General features: G+C 40.0%; 1 protein-coding gene across 1 annotated transcript in view; it reads right to left on the reverse strand.

The window, feature by feature from the left end:
• SYK (spleen associated tyrosine kinase) overlaps positions 1-16287 on the reverse strand; it is an 81321-nt gene continuing 65034 nt past the window's right edge. The window contains exons 8-14 of the mRNA XM_073344903.1: positions 12334-12421; positions 10700-10877; positions 8302-8511; positions 7688-7877; positions 5475-5615; positions 5071-5183; positions 1-2999 (exon numbers count right to left, since the gene is read on the reverse strand). Of these exons, the coding sequence (XP_073201004.1) occupies positions 2927-2999; positions 5071-5183; positions 5475-5615; positions 7688-7877; positions 8302-8511; positions 10700-10877; positions 12334-12421 (993 nt within the window). The 3' untranslated portion in view covers positions 1-2926. The remainder of the gene's footprint in view (positions 3000-5070; positions 5184-5474; positions 5616-7687; positions 7878-8301; positions 8512-10699; positions 10878-12333; positions 12422-16287) is intronic.

The raw sequence follows: 16287 nt of genomic DNA on the forward strand, positions 1-16287 counted from the left end.
ATTTCAGTTTAATAATATATTCATTTAGGTCACAAAACTTTATATTCATACGCTGTAGGCTTTTAGAGCAAAGCTAAAAAACAATAAAATAATACTAATCAGGATCTTTCTTCACTTTTAAAAATGTTTTAAAAAAGAAATGGGAGGAGGTTGGGCCTCCCCAACTTTGTCACATTAGGCCATGCTCTCAGAGGGTCCGAGAGCATGTGGAATTGTAGCCCTTCTTGGTGATGGGATTTTATACTCAAATCTCACTTGTGCTTGATTTACATCCAATTTCATGCACAGGTGGATTATCGCACATGGAGATTCTAAATTGTCTGTGCAAAAGTGAGTGCTCAAAAATCAAATAGAGGCCACTTCCGGACAACATGGCCATGCAGAAAAACAGATGCTGAGATATCTAGCTTTTCAAACCAACCAATTTATATACTGGTCCCACTTGGATAAAGATAAATAGCCTTCATTTTCAAAAGCAACTCATGGTTTTGAGTGTCTTTAAATATCAGGTACCTTTACAATGTCCTCCATTGGACACCTCAAAACTAAGGCATTGAAAAATCACTAGTCACTTTTGAAAACATAGGCCATTTATCTTTAATTTAGTAAAAAGAAACAAATGATCTCTTACATTAGATCTACAGTACCTACAAATATTTCACAATGGAAACCAAACTTCTATAACCCTCTTCTATGTTTGAAACATTGGCCCTGTGTAATCAATTTCTTTTTCAAAGGACAAAAATACCATCTAAATTAACTTTTAAAATACCAGTTAATGCCATGGTAAAATACATATGTTCTGAAAATACATAGAAATAAATATATCAAACCTTAAACATTATTCTTCTTTGCATACCCGTATTTCATGTAGTAAAAAAATGTGCATCCTTTTATGTGCATGCCAATAAATTAATTTTGGGAACTAGTTATCTTATAAGAATAGTCTACATATATTTGGAAGGTGTAAATACCAATAATTATTTAGGATTGAATACAGGGCTCAAAAACAGTATTGGAGTATGGGGCTGTAATTAAAAAAGGGAATGAAAATTTAGGCTACATATCAGGATAAACTTGGAATATTTAAAATGAGACTGGAGAAAAGTGGCAATAGGGAACAATCAGGGGAACTGAATGATTTGTTATCTTTATACACTGCCAGAGAGAGTTTGGTGCATTGCAAACAAACAGAAAGACAAAGACTCCTTCCTGAAGGGTTTACAGTCTAATGCAAGATGAAAGCTATAATGGTAGCACAAACACTAACATTATGGGAAGGGCAAAGGTAATGAAATTGAGGCAGATGGATCCCTTGGGATAAAGGGATTGGGGCTGGGGGATGCTCTGATTCCTGCAGAGTGAGAAGTGAAAAACTGGTTGCACTTCAAATGTCTTGAGAGTTCCCTTTTTATGCAATGACGTTATTATAAAATATTAGAGTGCTGGTGCCCACATTTCAAGGAAGACATTGATAAATTGAAGGGGGTTCAGAGAAGAACCATGAGAATGATTCAAGGATAGAAAACATGCCATCTAGCTCAATCTATTTAGTTTAACAAAGAGAAGGTTAAGAGGTGACTCGATTAAGTATCTAGAGAGGGAACAAATATTTAATAATGTGCTTGTCAATCCAGCAGAGGAAGGTGTAACACAATCTAATGGCTGGAAGTTAAAGATAGACAAATTCAGACTGGAAATAAGGTGTCACTTTTTGACAGCGGGAGTAATTAGCCATTCGAACACTTTACCAATGGTCATGGTGGACCCGCTAATCACGGACAATTTTTAAATCAAGACTGGATCTCTGTAAAAGGTATGCCCTAGGAATTTTGGGGAAGTTGTATGGCCTGTGTTGGAGCTCTGACTAGATGCTCACAATGGTCCCTTCTGGCCTTGGAATCTGTGGAAGCGCGTTGTGGAAGAGAAGGAATTTGAAAGAGGAGGTGGTAGCTGTTTGGCATACAACATCAGGAAATCTGTTAAAAGACATAATCCATAAAAGACATCGGAGGAAGAGGACAAAGGTAAGACAGAAAAGGAGATGCTTCCACTGGCCAACCAATGCTCTCTCAGCTAATGCAGGCACAGACAATAAGTTTAATACTGAGCAACATTAACTGAGGCATTGTTACTCCCTCTACTAGAAGGAAGCATGCCCCAAGGACTCCTCTTGTATATATGACTATTCCCCTAGACAAGCTGGAGAGTCCTGAATAGAAATGGGGGCAGGTCGGGGGAAGAGGAGAATTCAGAGGGGAATGGATGCTTCCTTGCCACACTGTAGGGATTCACAAATTCTGTTTCCTCTCTCCTTGCATTACTGCAGGGGAGTGTAGGGCTTTTTACTTGAGAGGATTTCAGTGGTCCAGGTAGAGTACATTAGGATATAAACTAAGAATTAAACAGTCAAAGATCAATACCTTCCTCTCCCTGGGAGAAAAAACTTTATCAAAGCTTGGGGACTTCTGAGCAATTTTTAGCGTAAATAACAGTAGTGAGAAAATTAGTGGCAAGGCTTTTATGCTGGTTCTGTATTCAAATATATGCATGAGAGGAAGAGAGATGAAAGAGAGAAAATGGAATTTGCAATATACATCCCTCCCTCCAAAGACAAGAAGGCTGTATGTAAAATAAAACAAACTTAATTTAGTAGAATTCTAAAGATCTATTATGCTGTCTTTGCTGCACACAGTGTAGCAATGTCTGCTTTTGAAAAGATATTTCAGGGCCGGAAATTGCACTGAAAGCAAGTAAAGGCATCTATTACAAAGGGCTTTGTTTTGAACTTTGGTACTGCTGAAGCTCTTTATGTTGTCGACACTGAAGTCATGATGTTTTCTAAAGCTAAAACTTTTGGATTTCATTTTCAGAAGGGAGCTTTCAGCAGACCAAAGTGAGCATAAGGTCCGTAGTATCCACATTGTTAATGTGAAATGTCATAATAGTAGTTACGTAGTCTGAGTTCAACAGCAGAAAATCCTGGTCGGTCATCAATCCTGTAAGAGGAAGAGAGATATGACGGTATAGTAATTGGAAAGCTGTGAAAGGAATGACTTTTGGACCACTGTTCCATCTCCTTATACCCCCAGACTTTGCTGAAGGTTCATGTAAATGGTGAAGATATTATTAGAATTACCACCAGAGAGAACACCAAACGGTGATTGTCACACTAAAGTACATCCAGATCAACTAACCCATTATTCATCTAGACAATGCAATATATTACCTATTACTATATGTAGCCAGAGTCAGTGATACACCAGTGCACGAAAGGATAAAACTGCTCCCCTTTACCTTCTACCTCATTTATTTCAGATGTAAGGTGTGGAAGATAGTCCATACAGTGCAAAATCTGACTCATAATGAGAGCTATGACCACAGCCCTGGAGTTGCTTCTGCTCATCTCTGAACGTGGTCCTGGATACATGGCTAGAATGAGTTTCTTTTACCCGCTATTAATTCAGGCAACTGATTAAATTGAGAACAAGTCCTTATGAAATTTACATTATACATGGATCCATTTACTTTATATGGGTATAGAATTCCTTTTCAAGCACAGGTGCACTGTCCTTAGCATTTGCCCTGGTACATTTATTTCACGGATATAATAATTAGTTTTCTCATAATATATTTATTCAATGATGTCATAATTAAGTGTTTAAGACTTTGCAATTAATCCTGACAGAAGTGATTCTGATGTGATCAACAATTGTTTATTGCATTCATTGAATTAATCAGGGAAGAAAGTCAGGCTGATTATAAGAAAGAAATTATATTTCTGTGAAGCTCATTATGTTTGTTGTTATTTCTAGAAGCACTGTGCTCACAAGGACTGTATTCCTGCCATGACATACCATCCACCAAATTCCGCTTTCAGTTATTTACTGATGTAAATTGAAAGGAACTTCTCCCAATTTATGCCAATGTAACTGAAAGCAGAGTTTGGCCCACTGCTTTCATATGTAGAAGACTGTTTCTTTTTGAAATGTACCTGTGATGCATACAATATGATTTTTGTCTTGTTTTGCAGGAACACTGAATTTGTAGTAGTTTAAGAACCCGTCTTCTCACCATGGCTGATTTTGAAGTGTAAAAAGCATAAATTTAAATAATTTGAGTTTAAATGTGAAGACACCAAAAGACTGCATAGCCATTGTAGTCCCCATACAGTCTGATATTTATTTTATAGGAGGTAGACAAAATATAGGGAGGAAAAATCAGAATTTTGAAATATTTTGCAAGTTGTTTCTATTTTACAGAGTTCTAAATAAAGAACTTTTTAAAAAACGTTTTTTCAAAGTAAAAATATTTCACATGTCAAATTTTTGAATATTTATCACACAGTGCAATAAAAGGAATGTCCAGGTTAGGGTGGGTTTTTGTGCTTTACATTTTCAAAATTTCTTCAACTTTGGAAAAACTATAGAGTGGAAAAATGAAATTAACTTAGCCATTCTGTAACTTTTCAAAACTTCAGTCTTAAAAAAGTTAGTTCCCCCCCACTTTTTCCTCTTAATAACTTTTCCAAAGTTGTGGATGTTTTGAAAAGATGGGGGGGTGAGGGGGAGGAAGAAAGAGAGAGAGAGAATATAATGTAGAAAAAAATCTAGACTTCAGTGATTCTATTGCATTCAAGGGGGAAGGGAGTGGGAAAATATCTGATAATTGGAAATTTTCTTGTTTTCAAAAACTGAAATGGAACAAAAACTCTGTTAAAAATATCATCAAAAGTGACATTTGCCTGTGAACAATTTTGATTTTGATGAAACCCTATTTTTTGGCCAGAACATTTTTATGCCTTATTCTTGTTTAAGCAGTGTGGAAAATATCACATTTGAAATCAGATACATTTTTTGTTTGATAGGTAGATAGTAAGGGCATATAGTTCCACAGCAACTTGTGCTTATTTGAAAGCATGATGGACTGCCTGAAGATTATAGCTCATTGTTTCTAATTAAAACATCAGCTGAAAGTATATGTTTTCAAATGTCTCTTGTTTTCTTTCTACATATAAGCTAAGCTGCCTAAGAAATATCAACAGGAGGTAAAATGTCACATTACACTTACTTGTATGTCCAACACAGTTTCATCAAGTCATAGACCTCACTTGGACAAGCCTCAGGAGATTCCATTCGCTCTCCTCTTTCAATCATCTGGGCAACCTCACTTCCTTTCATTCCCTAAAACAGAATGATAAAGCCTCAGTTGCAGCTAGAGTACATCATCCGTGCTGTCACTTAGAATATGAAAGGTATAGACACAGCAAACTTTGGAGCCACACTATAGCCCATGTGCTTCATCAAGCTTCCACAAATGGGTAGCTGGGGATTGCCCTGGCATGGGAGAATCACTTGTTGCAGCAGAATAGATCTATCAGATATGTGTGCGTGCACGCATGTGCACATATACATGTGTGAGGTTATTACTTTTCACTAACTTCGACAAAAACATAACTGAAAAAAAATACTCACCTTATATGGCTTTTGCCCAAAGGAAAAAGCTTCCCACATTAGAACCCCAAAGCTCCAAACATCACTCTTGCTAGAAAATTTGTAGAAGTTCATGCATTCTGGAGCATACCACTTGACTGGCCATTTCCCATGGCTTTGTGCCTAAAAATGAGTCACAAAAGAAAAAGCAGGCAGTGGAAACAATTACAGTTATCAAAATTCAAATATGCCATGTTAACTGAAGAAATGTAAAGCAATGCCTTCAATTTGCTTACTCATGCACACACACACAGAGGAGTTATTACTGTGCTATTCACAGTATTCCACACTCTATGTTCTAGCATAGGAATACCAGGAATACCACAGTAAAGGTAAATTTATCTGCAAATTATTTTTGGTCATGTTTTTAATGGCATCTGCTGCATGCTATTGTTTAATTTAATACTCAATCGTTTTGACACTTTTTTAAAAATAAAGGTTTTCATATCAAGTCTCAGTTGCACAACCTGAGACATACCCAATTAACCTGAGGCTCATACTTGCTTCAAGGCAGAACTCGGTCTCAAGCAGAGATTCCCTTTTGCCTCAAACAGCATAGGGACTGACAGCATTGCATTATGATACTGAGTTGCAATCTAATTAAGTTATTTCTTAACACTATTCTGTGGCAATACCAAGTTATCACAAGGCAATGTCACTGTGAAACTCCACTCTGCTTTTCAGTGGGAAAGAGGAATGCACCTTTGTCATCGACTCTCAGGGCTGGTCTACACTACTGCATAAGTTGATGTAACTTATGTCACACAGGGGTGTGAAAACAACACCCCCCTGAGCGATATAAGTTACATCGGCTTAAAGTGCTATCCACACCTTGCCATGGTGGCCTCTTGCAGAAGTGGAGTAATTATGCTGATGTAGTGGGGTAGTGTAGACATGCCCTCAGTTAAGGTCCCCTCTTCACTTGAAACAAACTGTGCTTTTAAAGAGCTCATCCTGATCCCAAACATTTTACTTGTAATTAAAAACATATTTCTACTGTTTGTGGCTCCCCAACACCAATTGTAATGAGCATCCTCACACTTTTCTTAATGCTACCGCTCATGTAGCATTGCCCTCAATGCTACCGCTCATGTAGCATTCATGCAGGTTGGCCCTAACTTACCTATGATGATAAATCGATTGAGTAGGACGAAGAGGAGGAGAGGACAGGGGCAAGGAATGATTTGAATTGCAAAGCCTCACATGCATATCTGGCTATTCACCTAGCCTTGGAGATGTTTTGACAAGAAAGACAGAGCAGTGAAAAACATGAGGAGAGGCTGGTATCATAAGTTCATCCAAAAATGCTTCCACAGAGGACTTGGATCTCATTTTAGCCCTAGATATTCTGCTCTTCAGGAAATACAACAGACCAGCTCCAGCTTAAAAAGGACAAAACCTTCTTGTGTTGGGAACAGGGGGAGCAAAATCAGAATATAAGATAAGGGAATTAAAAGAAGATATGATGGGCCCAAAGGTCTCTCTTGACTCTCAAGGACTGTTATATTTTTATGAAACTTGGCAGTCATTTCCTTTCCTTTGGATGCAGGCAGCATAATTCACTTAAAACTGAACTGAACAGTCCCTCTATACAAGGATTTATTTAGCCATCATTTAACCAAACTGTTTTCATTCAACCTCCTCCCAAAATGAATCATCATATTTCAATAACAACAGTGTTAGGTTTAGTTTTGGTTGATGATGTTGAAAGAGTTTGGATGCAAAATATATGCAAATGGATTGACACTATTCTGTAGTAGAATCCATTTCTAGGGCTGGGCAAATGTTTTTAATTGAAAATGTTTTTCAACAGTAAATTGGGCTTTTGACTGAACAAAAATTTTCAAGGAAAGTGTCTGCTTTCTGTAGAAAACTTTGACTTGTAATCAAAAAACAATATCTGAAAAGTCTTTGCCTTTAGGCCAAAACCAATCTTTTTGGCTGAAAATTCCCCGAGCCCCCTTTTTTTGTGTGTGGAAAATAGTAAAAAAAATTTCCATTGAATTTTTTTTCCCAACCAGCTCTATACAGTTCAGTAAGGCCATTCCTTTGTTTTAATTACCTACTAACAGGCAACAAAATAATAAAATGTGTTCTGTATTTCAACTTTTAGAATAACTACTTCCACTGAAAATCATTCCATAAAAAACAAAATCACATCACTATCAAAGTCATATACCTTGTACTAATCTTACCTTGTAATAATTCTCATCAGAAGCAAGAGCTTTGGAAAGTCCAAAGTCACTAATTTTGGCATAATGTTGGGTAACTAGCAACACATTTCTTGCAGCCAAATCCCTGTGTACAAAATTGTTTTCCTCCAAGTATTTCATCCCCATGGAAACCTGATGCACCAGCTCTGTTATATTCTTTTCCTTGACATGTCTGAAAGTCATAATTGGGTCTGTAAGAGGTCAGTAGTTCATTTTCATGACTTTTAATGGAGTTACTGTACAAATTCATTAAATGACCTTCCTTGCATCATATGGGTCATCGTGTTCATTTATGTTTTAATAAACTTTAATTAGAACTGATGACAGAAGTGGTTCCTGAACAAAAATAAGAGTTGTATTCTCAGATCAACAGGCAATTGACAGTGGGGCATTTGGAAATGTTTCATTTATTCAAAAATGTGGCAGTTTCATCAGAAAATGTTTGATACATAGGAGTCTTACAGTAGCTTTCCACACTGTAGATTTAAGAAAAGAGCCCATTTTCATTGGTATTCAATTTTTTTTTTTAAAAGAACATACCAATCTCATTTCCTTTTTTGATAAAACAATATAAAACATACTCAAAGCCAGCATACCGGTTTTTCTGCAAAAATTTGTTCAACGGTCCAAGTTCTGCCATCTCCATTACTAACATCCAGGACTCAGCTTCACATATGCCTATCATTCGGACAATGTATGGGTTATCCAGTTGCTGCATTACATTAGCTTCTCTCAGTAATTCATCCTTTACGGCTGGATCATTATTCTCATTCTTAAGAATTTTTACAGCTACTGGCTTGGCACCCCTATAAAAGAAAGTCCAGTTGTGGGATTACCTGTAACAAAAATTCTGACTTGCAATACACACAAATTTCTCAAGTGTTACCGTACACCGACATTGACACTTCTAGGTTTATAGCAGAGATTAGAAGTGGTGATACAATTGGCATGTTAGAATTCTTTTTGGCACTGAAAGGCAAAAAAGTGTAACAAGAGTATCTCTTACAATGGGTGAAGACAGCTGAATGAAAGATAGAATTGAAGGAATCATAGAAACAATGCACACGCATCCAAGAGAAGGGTCTTGTAAACAACCGCAAGATCCTCATCCCCACTCTGGCCCCTTTACATTGGATAAAAGGCCTGAAGCAGTATGAAGGGGCCCTGAAAGCCCTGTGTCTGGCTGGGGGAGGATTTCCCTAGTGCAGGCACATGGAAAATAGCTATAAGGTTGCCTTCTAAGGACCACTTCATAAGCCCTGGTAAAGGGGCAGGTTGATATGGTGTTCTGGGTGGGTGGGACTGGTGTGTTGGGGGCAAACCAGGAGTATGTAGCACTCCAGAGACTCTAGTCAGCACACTGGCAGATAGGGCAGCCAGGGAAGGCTGCTGTAACTTAGAGAATGTGCAACTGAATGGGAAAGTCATTGTCTGGAGAACAGTGGTGAATGGTCATAATTTGGGCCCAACAAATTCACAGTCCATTTTGGTCAATTTCACAATCATAGGATTTTTAAAATCGTAAATTTCACCAGTTCCAGATGTTTAAATCTGAAATGTCACAGTGTTGTAACAACTGGGGTCCCGACCTAAGTTCCCTGTAATCTGTGCGGTTGCACAGCAGTCTTCTTAGCACCACACAGGCACTCAGGGAACCCACGCGGGGACCTGCTGTGGCCAGGGGAGGGGCGCCTCTCCCCTGGCCCCAACCTAGCCCGGCCCCCAATCTGCCGTGGTGCCCCTCTCCCAGGCCAAACTCAGCCCCAGCCTGGACCTGCTGCAGCACCCTTCTCCTGGCCTGAACGCAGCCCCGACCTGGCCTGCCAGGGGAGAGACACCTATCCTGCAAGCCCCAGCCCCGGAGCTGCTGCAGGGAGAGAGAGCTGGGGGGAGTCCTCTCTCCCCGCCATAGCCCTGGAGCACCCTCCTGCACCCCAAACCCTTCATGCCCAGCCCTACCCCAGAGTCCGCACCCCCAGCTGAAGTCCTCACACCCCTGCACCCCAACCCTCTGCCCCAGCCCCCTCCCACACTCTGAACCCCTTGGCCCCGCCCACACCACATGAATTTTGTTATGTGCACCAATATGAAGGGCATGTGTCACATTACCTCCATCTTGGTGCACATAACAAAATGCATTCCACACACGGGTGGGAAAAATTAGAGGGAACACTGGTCCTGACCCAAAAGAGGGTTGTGGGGGGCAGTCACAAGGCTACTGTGGGGGGATGCGCTTTTGCCACCCTCGTTTCTGCGCTGCTGCTGCCGGTGGCAGCTCTGCCTTCAGAGCTGGGCTCCCAGCCAGCAGCTGCAGAGTTTCCTGGAGTTGGGTCTGACCCGGCCCCAGGAGCAGCCTGTGCAGGGGAAGAGGAAGCACTGTCCCTGCTCAGCGCAGCTAGGACTAGCAGCTGGAGTCCGGCAAAAGGTGGGAGCTCCCAGACGGGATGCCCCCAGCCCAGCCCTGCCCCTCCCTGGCTCTAAACCCAGCACAAGGGGGTTAAAGGGGCCTTGCAGTGGCTGCGTGTGTGTGTGTGTGTGTAATGACCACGTCACTCACCTGACCATGGCAGCCTGGGCCATCACCCACCCATAAGGCCGGCCCTGGCCCCCTGCAAAAAGCGATGACCCCACCTCATACCATGCCACCCTCATGTCTGTGCTGCTTCTGACACTGGTGCTGCCTTCAGAGTTGGGCGCCTGGCCAGCAGCTGCCCCTCCCCAGCTGCCCAGCTCTGAAGGCAGCACAGAAGTAAGGGTGGCAACACTGTGACCACACCCCCTACCCTCCCCCCCAGCCAGATTTCATAGGACAGACCAGATTTCACTATATCGATGTACTGGGCACATTTACACCATATGGGCTAAAATAATGGCTGGGGAGTACATGAAGCTTATATATTTGGACACAGAGGGAGAAATGTGTGTGAATTTCACCCTCAGTTACTGTATGTAAAACATTTTGTGACACTAAATGAAATGGTAGTAAAAACTTACTTTTTCATCATATAGAGCCCTTTCTTTACAGTACCAAAGTTACCAGAGCCAAGTTCTCCTTCCTCCAGAGACAGCAGTTTTCTGTCTAGGGAGACATTTTTTGGTTTTATCTCCTCTGGATCTGCATATGGACTTTCATAGACTTCTGTGTCCATGGGCAAGGCATCCCTCTGATCTCCTGCATTTCAACCAATGAACAAGTTATCAAATTACAGGAAGTATGTCAGTTACTTATGGTAGTTCCTGCCTTCACACCTACTGTATTCACAACGTAGGTGATCAGAATTGTCACTCATACCTCTGGTTTAGCTGTATGAGTATTTGCTTAAAAAAAGCTTAGCTACTGATAGCTTCATACACATGTGGCATTACTCACATTGGGGGGCATTGGGGTAAGAATGGTGAGCTACCTCATCTTTTTATCAACTTATTTTCCTTTCTACTACCACCAGCAGTGGAAAGTGTAGCATTTGTCATCACTACCTGCATTGTCCTTGCTGGTACACTGATGTGCCATTTTTTTTGCAGCCTTGAATACATGGAAAATAAATAGACTGTTATAAATAAGTGAAGTCTTTCCGAGACAATGTTTGTGGATGTACTCTACTGTGTGTCATTGTAAATGTTAGCCTGTGCTTATAGTCTGATCCATTGTTTAATCTTGGGAAAAAGTTCATTTATATGGTGACATCTTATTTGTATGCCCTTACCCTTTCCATTCCGCATAAATATCCACAGTCATCAACTTAAAAACACAGTGCTTTTCTGAAAAGTGACTCTGGTAAAACTGGCATCATGAACTTCTGTGTTTACTGTCAGAATGATTTCCAGATCTAATTTTCTCTGTTTAAAAGGAACATGATGTTTTACTAACCGCCTGCCCTGATCAACCTGGCATCCAAAAGTCCAAGTTGGGTTCTTTCCTTCTCTTACATCATGACAGGTGATGAAGGTTCTGGAAACCAAATTAGGTGACCACTTGTACCTCTACAACCTGAGGTCTCAAAATTTTGTGTGTGTGTGTGTTTAGTGGTGGTGGGAATATTCTGCACCCTTCTTCAAGGGTGGTACAGCAGGCATGTGTACCAGGTACCATGTGTACCTGCACCTTCCCTGCAGGTTCCAGATATTGCAGAGCCCCTCTTCATCCATCTAACATGCCCGAAGATGCATGTGGTAGACTCTAGCCCACAAGTAGTAATCATTTTTAAATGGTTTGAAATGTCTTCCTTTGTTGAAACGGTCACATATTTTAAAAGTTGACAGCATTGCTGTTACTGAACAAACACTGAATTATCTGTCTGAGCTCTTATCCATACGTAAAGGGCATTATGCCAGCACTGAGCCCTGTGCTATTACTGCCCAAAGGGGAAAAACAGGCTATCCATAAATCACCCCCATGCTGTTATTCATATTGTACCAACTCCTCTGACCAGGATGCTGTGTCCATGCGTTGCTGCTCACAGGAAGAGAGCCGAGAATGTAGTGGGGTTCCATACAACCTTAGACTCTGTGTCAAGGAGCCATGGGAAAGGGAGAGAAGGATCCTCCTCTGTATGTCTGGGCTTGGTAGTGATTACTATTGGCAGGGAGAGGTAAAGGTTTTGGTACTGACATAACATATCTCTGCCTACCTTGTTCAGCTCCCATTAGAGCTCTCGTCCTCTGCAGCACATAAGGATTAAAAGATGCTGAATCATCATGAGGAATGGATGGATGGAACTGCAGCACACAAATAGAATTTTTCAGTTTGCTTAAGAAATGGTGCCCTTGAAAGCAGTTTATTTCAGGGGATTATGGCATAATGTATGCTAGAAAGATGTAGGTGGAGAATTAGAGCATAAGAAAGGGGTCAAACCAAGCTTATCTCATTCTTCAGGTTATTGCTTGAGTAAATATGCAGGCCAAATAAAACATATGCTGCTAAAGCAGAACAAGGTACTGCAAATAATTCAGAGCATTGGTTGTGAGATAATTAACTTTAATGGTTCATGCACAAATCTTATCCTGTGGTCATTTTAATTTGCATGCAGTTTTCAAATCCTATTTCAGTGTAACACTAGAAGTCCTCAATATTTTTCTTTAATTTTTTTATGCCCTGATTAAGTCTCTCCAAACCCAGGCCATACAGAAATTCTGAGCACAAAAATATATCTATTGTCAATGCACATATTGTAGAAATGGCTCCAGTTCCACTATTTTGAGGAAAACAAAGGTAGATAGAGATGACTTTAATACTTTTAGGCAATCAAAGATTATGGGCCAGATTCTGTGCCCTACTCAGTCCCCTTTATGGTTGTCTCATTTCACAAAGGGGCCAGAAACTCACCCTACCTCTCCAGCATGGGGGAATCTCCAGCAGATGTAGAGCCAGTTATGCCACCCGCACTGCAAACTTTGTTGTAGGGGAGTGAATATGGCTGGAGTGCACAATTTTTTCCCCTCAAACAGAAGCTCAGGAGAAATGAGGACATAAATGGGAAAAGGGCTTAAAAATGACAAGCTCAGAATTTCTAGTGGACTGGAACTTGCTGATTGAAACTATGAGCCAAATACATGCTTGATAGTAATACAAACCTGGAGCCTGAATCATAAAGATTTAAAGTTATGAAAGACCAAAAAGTAATTAGTTTTGCATTTTGATAAATAGTAAGATATTTTGATTTGTACCTGATCCAAATTTATATATGGAAGTATTCTACCTCTTTCATTTACTAATATTCATAACCAAAATCCAATAAGTTAGCACTCAGACCTTACTAGCTAAGCAAAGACCAGACACTGGCTAAGACATTTTAGCCCCCACTAGATGGCACTAGTTGATTTAAATTTTCTTTTTTGCCAGGTGACTTGAACTTCCTTTGTTTAAAGGAATGTGTGAACTGTCTATTTTGAGTCACTGAAGGAGCTGCCAGGAAACATTTTGATTTGACATTAAGATATAAAATCAAACATGATCTATTTTTAAACTTTTTAAAATGCACATTCTAGAAACTACTGGCTGTAATTAAGGAGAAATAATAATCTTCCTAATTAATCAAGTCTAAATAAACTTTGACGTCCAGCTCAGTACGTTAATTTTTGAGCATGGTTTGTAATTTTGCATTATCATAAAACCTGCATTATTGTTGAGTACTCATAGACATGTACTGTTGAATGGCTATCAAATCAAGGTTCAGAAGCTACCTCCCATTTCCTAAAAATATCCGGCTTCCCTTACAAATATGTGCATAATAACAGAAACTGCTCTCCAGGACTGCAGTTGTCTTCACAACAGCCACACAAAAGCACCTATTTTATTTGTTAGGGTGCTATTATTTGTTAGGGTGCTATTATACTGCAGCCACCAGACATTATTTTGTTGCACAACAGACTTTCAAAATGTGATTCTGAAATCCATGTGTCAGAAGACAAGGCTGCCTTTCCTAGCACTAACTTGAGATCCATTCACTTTGCGCATTTGGGGCCCATGTCCTGCACCCTTTGAAAGCAACAGAAGTCTTATTATTTCACTCTACCTCATTTTTCCCACAATTTTTACCTTCCACTGTCACAAAGTGCATGAAAGAGACTGGACTACAGTAATTAATATGGTTGTAGCTGTTGTGTGGCAGCTTCTGGAGCCTTAGATCAATGTATGGTCATACCACTAGGATTCCATAATCTTCCATCAAATGCTGGGTTCTTACTGGGATCACTGGGAGTTATGGCATGAAACTGAGAAAGGGAAAATTTAGCCATAAGGAAAAGCTTTCTCACAATAGATGTATCCCACTGAGGGAACAGTCCTCCAAGGGAAATAGTGGAAGCACGATCACTTAGAACTTTTAACAGTAGGGTAGAGAAAACACTAGTAAATATGTAATAGCACTGAAAGGCAGGTAGTTTAGAGGAGAGGTTTTCTCTATCTGTAATTTATATGATCCCCCAAAGCTTTTAATGTGCATTATATTGCCACAGGAAACAGAGTTGTAGTTTCCCTGAAACAGTCCACATTTTCAGCCCAAATCTCACAAGGTAGTTTGATTCTGGGCTGTCAATCTGTAACCGGCGAGATCCCGCCTGATAACCACACGCACATTTGTTTCTGAAGGAGTGAGAAGAAATCCTGAACAGTTGTGTATTAGCCATTCGTGCTAGAAGTTTAGTTCTGAAAGAATAAATGTGGCAAAACAAGAATGTCGCTAGCCTCTTAAGGGACTGCATGTTGAAGGAAATTTTTCAAGGAGAAATTTTCAAAGGCAGAAATGAGAGTTATATGCCCAACTTCCACTGAAAGCCAACAGGAGTTAGGCGCATCTAACTCCCATTTCTGCCTTTGAAAATCTCCTTCTTAAATTCTTGGACACAGACTTTGCTATGAAACATAAGATAATACAACAATACTTTGTCTTATGAAACACTATTAATGCATCGGTTAGGATGGTTGATAGTCACCTAAAACTGAATGACGGTCAGGAGTCAATGATGGTAGTGCAAGTCACCTGCAATACCACTGATTAGAAGGTGTATCGACTTGCTGAAGAAGGAACAGATAAGGGTGCTGTTGGTTGTCTATAGTATTTTGTTGCTGAGTGCTTATAGAAACTACTTTTTGTTCCTGATGGTGCTCGCCACAGAGTTCCATTCCATGTCGCCTGTGATCCAGTGTGCATGTGAGCCTACTGGGAAGGTGGATGGGAGTTGGGTGGTAAGTACTGAGGATAAATGGCATTGATTAGATAGCACCAGTAACCAAGATGGCTTTTTCCCCCATCTATGCCTAGAAAGAATTCAGACTCCAAGGAACTTATTAACCAACAACAATGTAATCAAACAAAAACACCTACACTCCTCACATTCAAAATCATGGGCAAATTTTCAGATGGGCTTTAAAATCTGTGTCCATAAGTATTGTGCCCACAAACAAGCACATGTGCATGCAAATGGAGCACTTACAACAAGGCCTTCTTCTGCAAGTCCTCACATGGTGCCCAGCAGACAGCAAAGGTTGTTCGTGCTCCAGCATGACAAATAAGGTAAGCACTAAGCATAGTGCTCCACACTAACCAGGAGTAAATCTCAAGTATCTTTTGTGTCTGCTTCTTTACTTTCAAGAACATAGGGTAAAAAAAGGGTGAGGTATGGGTGAAGAAAGGACATAAGTGTTATTCTCAATATGCAATGAAGCTGTTAGGTATGTGCTTGAGATTTTGCCTCTATACCTATCACTGTGCAGCGATAATTTATTGGCCATGTAGGAGTATTCTCTTTAATGCAGGATTGAGTTCTCTGGCACCCACTACCTACTTAATTGTGCTTATTCTTGCAACACTGCACTTGCACAACGCATGATCAACCCCAAGACATAACGACAAGATCTGTGCCCATAAGTTCTGCAGAAGCATTTTAGTTGTTGTTTGAATATTTGACCCTAAATGTACTCACTAATACATAAAACAAGCCAATTTTCTGATGGCTAGTAATTGTTTACATTAGAAATATAATTTTGTACTGGTATAATTTATTATTTTTAAAAGTATGTCCCTTATATTGTATCTCAGGCATACTGAAAACAGTGCTAACATTTCTGGATGTGAGGAATAAGT

Source organism: Lepidochelys kempii, chromosome 5 (assembly GCF_965140265.1).
Source record: "Lepidochelys kempii isolate rLepKem1 chromosome 5, rLepKem1.hap2, whole genome shotgun sequence".
NCBI classification, from domain to species: Eukaryota; Metazoa; Chordata; order Testudines; family Cheloniidae; genus Lepidochelys; species Lepidochelys kempii.